The sequence below is a fragment of the Xyrauchen texanus genome, chromosome 40 (assembly GCF_025860055.1).
Source record: "Xyrauchen texanus isolate HMW12.3.18 chromosome 40, RBS_HiC_50CHRs, whole genome shotgun sequence".
In the NCBI taxonomy this organism is placed as follows: Eukaryota; Metazoa; Chordata; class Actinopteri; order Cypriniformes; family Catostomidae; genus Xyrauchen; species Xyrauchen texanus.
The window spans coordinates 26657035-26666810 of record NC_068315.1 but is presented as its reverse complement, the minus strand read 5'-3'; the positions used below and the strand labels follow the sequence as shown (position 1 = coordinate 26666810).

Below are 9776 nucleotides of genomic sequence, written 5' to 3'. Positions count from 1 at the left end.
TAATTTCAAAAAGATGTTTGTGTACATTTCCTATTGATCACGACAGCAGTAATTCATCACTATTACCAAAAGTTTGAGAAGAGTGTTATAACCATATATCCAGACACATGTCCACTGTCCACAGACCTCTCCCAATCCAGGGTTCAGAGAACTCTAAAGACATCTCGTTTTACCTATACAGTAACATGTAAAGTAACACGTATGGGTTTTGCCTCGGTCACTACATCACATTTTTAGAACTGGAATACTCAGTGTTTATCTAGACACCTGAAATGGTGCTACAGCTTCAGGAACATGTCTGTGTGACCTGAAAAGAGATACATTTCTGTGTGACTTCAGTGATCATTCACTACATGAAAGGTCGTACAAACATACTGTACAAGAACATGAGAGGAAGTATGTATAATAGTAAAATATTTACAGTATTGTGTATTCAATTGATTTCACATGCAGGCAAAATTATACCTAAAAATAAGTGTAATGATTTGTTGTATGTACACAGCTATCTTGTTTTAAAACCAAACATAAGCAACTGGAAAGACTTTGTTGCAGATTTTGCCCTCAAGACATGCCAAGTGGTGGGAAGTTGTTAAATATAAGTCAAGGGAGGGTGGAGCCAGGGGAGGGTGGGTAATGCCATGTGGGTGGCACTGATGTGGGGGTGGGAATAGGTGGCCCCAGAGTAGGGATGAGATGGGGCAAGCCTGGAGTGGGAAGATAGTCTGCTGGGTCAAGAGAGGGATGAGGTAAGACCAAGGTCAGACTTAATGACCAGTGCAGGTAGCCAAGCAAGGGGCAGTCCTGGTGACCACTGGAGATTTTGCCTAGGTTACGCCAGTTATGGGTACAATATGTTTAAATTGTAATCAAGTACAATTACAGACAAAATGAATCAAATTATTAGAATTGATATGATTTTTTGTTTCACTCACTATTTGTCTGTTAATGAGTGAAATAAAAAGATACTTACAAAAACACATTTAACTGCAAAGAATATTTCATCAGCATACATATTTAGGCACAGAAAAACATGTATTTCTAATGGGAGAGTTTCTAGGATTATGAAAAGGTTATCCAGGGCTTGTTTAACAAATGTGGTCTTACTCCAGTAATATCAGCATAACACCATCCATGTGAGGTAACATATCAGACCAGTTATATTTGTGAATCACTGTCACAAAAAAAGTCTCAAAAGTTAAAACACATTCATGTACATTTTTAAAACGAGTACAAAAAGCTATTTGTGAAACTAAAACTACATTTTCCACACTAATGCAATTGGTTCGGCATTTATGTGTGGATTAGATTGTGAATACGAAATGTGTGAAAATGGCACTTTCTAAATACAGTGACGAATGGTTCCGTGTTCCTCGGGAGTTGGTAAGATATGCAATGTAAAGTTAAGAAAACATGCAAGCACACCTTCTAATGCTCCAGTAGATCTGACATAGAGGAGGACATGATATTAACTTTTGAAAGACAGAGGTTACATTGCACCGGAATGTTTTTGCTCTGTGTCTCCTTACAAGTAAAAAGTTACTTTTTTTTTTTTTTGGTTAATCCAGTGGTCAAATGCTGAGTGAGATGCTCCATTTTCAGTGTTATAGTTACTTGGCTAGTGGCTATTATCAGGCCTTCCACAACCCTCCCTTCTCTTCTGAAAACACTCAAATACTTGCTAAATATAAACTGGCGGACAACATTTTTGAATAATGTACAGATTTAGCTCTTATGGAAAGAAATTGTTATTATTACAATTTGAAAAAATATTCAGAACTTCTTAAACTAAGTGTTTTCATTCAAATAATCCTCCTTGTGCAGCAATGACAGCTTTGCAGATCCTTGGCATTCTAACTGTAAGTTTGTCCAGATACTTGACATTTCACTCCACACTCCCTGTAGCTCTTGCCATAGATGTGGCTGTAGGAAATTTGGTAGTATTATACGGTATGGATTAAGTGGCACAATTCTCCACCATTATATATAGAAACAGTATGTGTGAGCTAGGAATTAAATTAAACTGTCCTTATTCTACATAATTATGTAAGGAAATTTATTATGGAATTAGTCAGTATTCGACAACCATTATAAGTGTGGTACCTGGCATGCAGTATACCTTATTTCAAGACTGACTATGCCACCCCTGATGATAGGCAGGAGGAACCTCAATATCTTCTCGTGAATGTAGAGTGGCTAATAATATGTTTATCCCTCAAAGGGACAGTCAACAAGAGGCAGATATGTAAATGTATTCCAAATTTATTATATATTTTAGTGCAAGAAGACATAGAAAAGTTATTAAAATGAGTCGTAAAAATACTGGGCTAAATGACTGGTGGATTTTCCTCAATCTAGGAAGGTCGGAACCCCTGCTCAGGAGGCCCCTGGGAAGACAGAAACAGGAGACAGCAACCCAGCACCAGTCGACGCATGCAACACAGCAAGCTCTACACACTTAAGATCTTTAGATACCACTACAAAATATCACACCGTGTTGTAGTTATAAGTACACACCAATACAGTGTCTCTCCCAGTGTGGTCCCCTGAAGAGAAGGGGCAAAGCATCAGTATGGATCCGGCCTTGTACACGGATAACCTCACGAGAAAACATAGTTAGGGAGGAGAACCACCAGCATAAATGGCAACACTTGGTCAAGAAAAAAAAGAAAATAAAAATGCTACTATGAATGTGGCACATGAGTGACAAAATAAACCAAACAACCACAAAAATCAAACAACAGGAAACAATAAAGAAATGCTTATAAATCACATGAAAACAGTGGCTGGCCTGGTCCTTTTCAGTATGCTCAACTGTCCCACAGCGCATTAACACATGCAGAGAAAAGGTGAACGTTCCGTTGCAGTGCAGCCCAGCAGCTCGAGTCACACTGGGGTTGATCGCATAAAGGTTAAACCCCCAGACAAAAGCCTGTGTCCTCCGTGAAGAGTAAGCACCCGCTTCTAAAATTACCACAACAGTGTCCAGCATCAACACAAAAGAAATCTGCCTTGCAGGCAGCAAACATTTATCACTTCCTAATTAGTCATGTGACCTTACAACAGATCGTGTGATCCCGGGTGTTAATTGAATGTGCTGCAGCTGTGTTGCATGCCTGCCTGAGTAGATCCCCACACTCACTCCTCCCAAAAGATGTCGTCGCCCCCGACGATCAAACATCAACCCCAAGGAATGCAGCAGCCCCTACCATCCCCAAATTGACACTGGATACTGTGGACCTTGGCAAATTATGAGGATTCTGGTGTTTCCCAGCTGTTGCCCGTCTGGTGCGTCGAAAACCTGGCGACCTGCCTTGAAGTTGGGAGTTCTCCACCTCGTCATCATCTTCACCATCACCCTCGTCCCAACCCTCATCCTCTCCTACCGGTACTTCTGACACTTCATTGGGAGCCGTTCGTGGCAGATCTGTAGTGACAACAACGGTTGGAATAGGTCTTACTTCTTCTATCCAGGTAAGGATATCCTCATCACTGCAATTCAAATTTCTTTCTGGGCAAGTAGATTGTATGCATGGCTGAGGGACCTTTGGTACTGATGGTATAGTCTCTAACTGTGATGCTCTAATCTCTGTTCTGTGGACTTGCCGGGCATTACCAGTTCCATCAACCATTGTTACGGTGTAAGGTCCACCAGGGTCAGTCAGTGCCCTGACAACTTTGTACAGTACTGGTGACCAGACATCCTGGATCTTATGGCGACCTTGGCAACGGTGATCTTTTAAGTAGACCATTTGACCCTCTGTAAAACCCTTATCACACACCTGTTGGTTATGGTTTCACTGCCGGTAATCTGCTGCCTCCTCCATGTTCTTACGGGCCAGTTCACGAGTTACCTGAAATCGTTCCTGATGCTGTAAGACCCATTCATCCCAAGAGCTTGTTTCCTCTGTGTCAGTAGCCCCCAATAGGAAATCCACAGGGAGTTGAGGTGTCACGCCAAACATCAACGAGTAAGGGGAATGACCAGTGGAGCGGTGGGTAGAACTGTTATATGCCCACACCAACTGGGAGATGTACTTTGGCCACACCCTTTTTTTTCTATAGTGAGTGATCGGAGGAGGTCATGAAGGGTCCTGTTAAATCTTTCGCATTGTCCATTCCCTTGGGGATGGTATGCTGTTGTTCTAGACTTTTCAGTTCCATATAGCTGACACAACTGTGCGATTAGTGCACTCTCGAAGTTTCTCCCTTGATCGGAATGTATCCGTTTAGGCACTCCGAAGCGATAAAACCAACAGTCAACTAGGACCTTCACCACTGTACTGGCACTCTGATCTTTGGTTGGGATTGCCTGTGTGTACTTTGAGAAAACATCTGTCATGACCAAGACATTTTCCCTTCCGTCTGTTGCAGACTCAAGCAGGGTGAAGTCTATAGCAAGTACTTCCAATGGTTGACTGGCCAGCAGAACCCCCTGGTAAGTCTTTACTCTGGGCTGAACAGCTTTAGCCAGCACACAGCGTTGGCAGTCCTGGCAGTACTTCTCAATTTCCGCTCCCATCCCTGGCCAGTAACACCGTTGCCTCACCAGGTCAATAGTACGCCGTACTCCTTGATGTCCATGTTGGTCATGGAGGCCCTGGAGAAGCTCCCGGTGGAGACACTGGGGAAGGAGTAGCTGCATGTATGGCTCCCCATGAGGGGCAGTTGTCTTCCGGTACAGCAGGCCGTCCTTCTCCAGGATACGATCCCACTGCCGGAGGAGATGCTGTACATCCTTGGTGAGTTCGGCCCGCTGCTCCTTGCTGGGAGACCTTCCTAGTCTCCAAAAACACAGAAAGTTTTTCAAAACAGGGTCCGCCCCCTGCAACGTTGCCAGATCAGTATTGGATCGACTTAGAAAGACTCCAATTTGATGAGACGTAGCTTCCTCAGTTCTGTCGGGAATGAGCGGCTGGAAAGATTCATCTCTCAGCTGGTCAGTCTCCAAAACTGTGGTCTCTGCTTGAGTGCTGTATTGACGAGAGAGAGAGTCAGCATTAGCATTATTTTTACCTGGTCGGTAATGCACGGTGAAGTCGAAGGCTGCCAACTGAGCAACCCATCTTTGTTCAGTAGCCCCCAGCTTCAGGGTCTGAAAATGACTCAAAGGGTTATTGTCAGTATAGACCGCACATTTGCTGCCCAGTAAATACTCTCTGAATTTTTCTGAGACTGCCCATTTTAATGCTAAGAACTCCAGCTTCATGGAGCTGTAATTCTCCATGTTACGCTCTGAACCACGCAATGAGCGACTAGCATATGACACGGGTCTCAATTTCCCATCCTTCTCCTGGGACAGGACTGCACCTAAACCTTGGTGACTAGCATCTATCTCCAAGACAAAAGGCTTGGTGAAATCGGCAAATGCTAAAATGGGAACACTTGTAAACATCCTCTTCAACTCAGTGAAACTTCTCTCACATCTTTCAGTCCACATACTGGGTAGGACTGCAGCTGGCCTGGTCCTACTCATCTTTGCAGCTTTAATCACATCCGCCACTAGTTGGTGAAGTGGAGCCGCTAACTGGGCAAACCCCTTGACGAAGCGACGATAATAGCTGCAAAATCCTAGAAATGATCGGACTTCAGTCACATCACAGGGCCTCCTCCAGTTACTCACAGCAGATATCTTTTCTGGGTCAGTGGCCACACCTTCTTTGGACACACGATGTCCCAAGTACTGCACCTCCCTCCTGAAAAAGTGGCACTTACTCAGCTTTGCCTTGAGCCCTTTCTGTTGGAGTTGACTAAGGACCATCTCCAGTCTCTGCAAGTGCTGGACCACAGAAGAAGAAAAAATTATGACATCATCCAAATATAAAAGAACTGAGTGAAAGCTCTGGTCACCAAATATATGCTCCATGAGCCTCTGAAAAGTTCTGGGAGCATTACATAGTCCAAATGGCATCCTTTCAAATTCAAAAAGGCCAAAGGGGGTACAGAATGCAGTTTTTGGCTTGTCTCTCTCAGCGACAGCAACTTGATTATAGCCACTAGCCAAGTCCAGGGTTGAGAACCACTGGGCACCTGACAAGGCGTCCAAAGACTCCTCAATACGAGGTAATGGGTAGGCATCCTTTCTTGTCTTGGCGTTAAGTTGGCGGTAATCAACACACATCCGAAGCTCTCCAGTTTTCTTTTGCACCAGGACAATGGGTGACGCGTAAGGGCTGCTACTTTCCCTAATCACTTTACTATCCATAAGCTGTTTAATATGGTCTTTCACAGCCTGCCACTGTGTAGGGGGTAGTCGCCTATATCTTTGTCTGATGGATGCATCATCTAAAAGAGGTATCTCATGTACAATTTCATCAGTGCAACCCAGATCTCCATCATATTTAGCAAAGACATCACTATACTTCTCTAACAGCTGTTTTACTTGACTCTCCTCTTCAAGTGAAAGCTCTGACCAGTGTAAAGCTGCAAGGGCTTCTGAGATGGAGGCAGGTGGCTCACCAGCAGTATGTATATTAACTAGGGCAACCTCTCCATTCTCCCCCTCAAACCTCAGCTGCTCTGCCGGAATGTCAACTACTGAGTGAAACATCCCCAACACCTGCTTTGAGTGGACTGTAGCACCAGTGGCTCCTACATTAACTACAGGAACAAATGTCACACCATTAGTAACACTGAGTAACGACGCGGACAACAACAAACCTGGGGCGAGATCTGAGCCTCCAGGTTCCAACAACATTGTGGCAGGTGGCATATGTGGAACTTTTGGGCAGGTTACCTTAATAAACTTAAGTGACCCCGCTGGTATAATCTCCCCACCCCTTTCTAGAACCCGCACCCGACTGTCATGAGTTAAATGGCACACATCTTGGCGACGACAGTAGCGGAGAGCAGACTCCCAACAGGCCTCTGCCTGAACAGCACATAGAGAAGCAAATAAATCTTCACCCTGTTGTGCAAATAACTCCCTATAACACTGAGCAATGACATTCATTCCTAACAGCCCAGGAATAGAATGTTGTTGTAATGTACGAGGGGCATCTTTCACCACCAAAACCCCCCGTCCTGGAAGGGTTCTACCCAGTACCTGGATATCCAACTCTAAATATCCAACATAGTGGATGTCTAAGCCATTTGCAGCTTTTAAAGCCAACCACCCACATGACTTGAGCTTAGGTGACCCCAATGATGAAAGACTTCCTTAAAAAGCGACTCTGTAATGGTCGTCACCATAGAACCAGTGTCCAGTAAACACTTTACTTCAACACCCCCCATCTTTACCTCCACTACAGGACATTTACCTACAAGTGAGATTGACTCATTTGAAGGGGGAAAGACCTGATTAGAGAGACTAGGATTGTTTGTCGCAGTGCTAGGATCAATATAATGCATACCTGACTGTCCTGTAACTGCAGGATTTTCCTCGGGCTGGACACTAGGTAGACTGGCTGTTCGCGGTCTCGGTCCCTGTCGACACTGACAGAGGACGTGCCCAGGCTTACGACACCGGAGACAGATGGGTTGACCTTCTGGGGTAAACTGGTAACTGGGGTTATGGGGATGGGCAGTAGACTGGTTTAACACAGATTCAATCTTAGACAGACTCAGTAGGATTTTATTAATCTGTAACTGCTGTTGGTTAAGTTGTTCCTGCAGGGCAGAAACGTCCGACCCTTTTCCCACCCCCACTGCATAACAAGCCCCTTCAACACTTATATCCACCCCACAGTGGTAAAGCCCAGCTCGATTTTGTCCAGAGGGGCGCTCACCCTCCTCCATCCATCTAATTGCTTCCTACCGCAGTGCTATAAAATCAACTGCCGGATTTTGGCACACAATGCTCTTTAGCTCTCGTCTTAATGAAACATCATGTACATGCTCCATAAACTGATCTCTGACTAATATAGCTGGGTCTGTCAACCTATTAGGGTAAGCACGCTTGATTTCTTCAATTAAAGCCCACAGAGAGTGTGAAAATTCTTTTAGAGACTCTCCATCTTTTTGTTTTCTGTCAAAGAATTGTCTCTGCAGGCTGACAAATGAGGAGGAGGAACCATATACCTCTTTTAAGATTTTTTAAATTGTGTCCGGATTCTCCCGCTCAGCCAAAGGACGGAATCTAATTTCAGCTTTTGCTTCTCCTTCCAAATGGTCATAAAGGAAGAGGGCCTTCTCTCTAGCGCTCATATTCCTATTCCTCACGCATGACTCAATATTTTCTATCCAATCATAAATCAATATATCGGATTTAGATTTTGAGCCAGAGAAGTGGGGGCACTTCCTTTCTCTCTGAATATAAACAAAACGTTCAGGTCTAGGTTGTGGACCAGGAAAATTTGGTGAGTACAAATCACCACTGGGGGCTATCCCACCAGCAGTAGTGCCATTACCAGAGGTACTTGCGCTGGCACCTCTTCCTCTCTGAAGTTGTTCATTAGCCACTCGTAACCTCTGCACTTCCTCCCGAAGAGTCAAAAGTTCCTCTGGCACATGTTCCTCCACCTCACTCATTTTACCAGTTTAACAGCCTCACTATCACAGAAGAGAACATAGAACAAATGCCAAATACATAAAAAACGAAAACACTTCAGTTGAGAAGTAGTAGTCACTAGCCTTTGGTTCCCATCGTGATTTGTCTTGGCCATCCAATTGTAGTCTTCTGTTGTCCAGAGCCAGCCACTGTTTCTATTTTAACAATCAAAAAAAATACACAAACAAAACCATACAAACAATATAAAATGTCAGTGCCTCTTTTTTTTTTTTTTTTTAAATCCTGCCGACTACGCCAAAATGTGGTACCTGGCATGCAGTATACCTTATTTCAAGACTGACTACGCCACCCCCTGATGATAGGCAGGAGGAACTTCAATATCTTCTCGTGAATGTAGAGTGGCTAATTATATGTTTATCCCCGCAAAGGGACAGTCAACAAGAGGCAGATATGTAAATGTATTCCAAATTTATTATATATTTTAGTGCAAGAAGACATAGAAAAGTTATTCAAATGAGTCGTAAAAATACTGGGCTAAATGACTGGTGGATTTTCCTCAATCTAGGAAGGTCGGATCGGCCAATGCAAAACCCCTGCTCAGGAGGCCCCTGGGGAGACAGAAACAGGAGACAGCAACCCAGTACCAGTCGACGCATGCAACACAGCAAGCTCTACACACTTAAGATCTTTAGATACCACTACAAAATATCACACCGTGTTGTAGTTATAAGTACACACCAATACAGTGTCTCTCCCAGTGTGGTCCCCTGAAGAGAAGGGGCAAAGCATCAGTATGGATCCGGCCTTGTACCACGGATAACCTACGCAGAAAACATAGTTAGGGAGGAGAACCACCAGCATAAATGGCAACACTTGGTCAAGAAAAAAAGAAAATAAAAATGCTACTATGAATGTGGCACATGAGTGACAAAATAAACCAAACAACCACAAAAATCAAACAACAGGAAACAATAAAGAAATGCTTATAAATCACATGAAAACAGTGGCTGGCCTGGTCCTTTTCAGTATGCTCAACTGTCCCACAGCACATTAACACATGCAGAGAAAAGGTGAACGTTCTGTTGCAGTGCAGCCCAGCAGCTCGAGTCACACTGGGGGTGATCGCATAAAGGTTAAACCCCAGACAAAAGCCTGTGTCCTCCGTGAAGAGTAAGCACCAGCTTCTAAAATTACCACAACAGTGTCCAGCATCAACACAAAGAAATCTGCCTTGCAGGCAGCAAACATTTATCACTTCCTAATTAGTCATGTGACCTTGCAACAGATCGTGTGATCCCGGGTGTTAATTGAATGTGCTGCAGCTGTGTTG

The 9776-nt window shown here is 44.0% G+C and overlaps 1 protein-coding gene across 1 annotated transcript in view; it reads right to left on the bottom strand.

Annotated features, from left to right (window-relative positions):
* Positions 1 to 3170: 3170 nt before the first annotated feature.
* The window catches only part of LOC127633331 (uncharacterized), a 29274-nt gene continuing 22668 nt past the window's right edge, over positions 3171 to 9776 (bottom strand). Inside the window, 5 exon segments of the mRNA XM_052112370.1 lie at positions 3171 to 4057; positions 4060 to 4210; positions 5069 to 6597; positions 6658 to 6868; positions 7350 to 7527. Of these exon segments, the coding sequence (XP_051968330.1) occupies positions 3171 to 4057; positions 4060 to 4210; positions 5069 to 6597; positions 6658 to 6868; positions 7350 to 7527 (2956 nt within the window).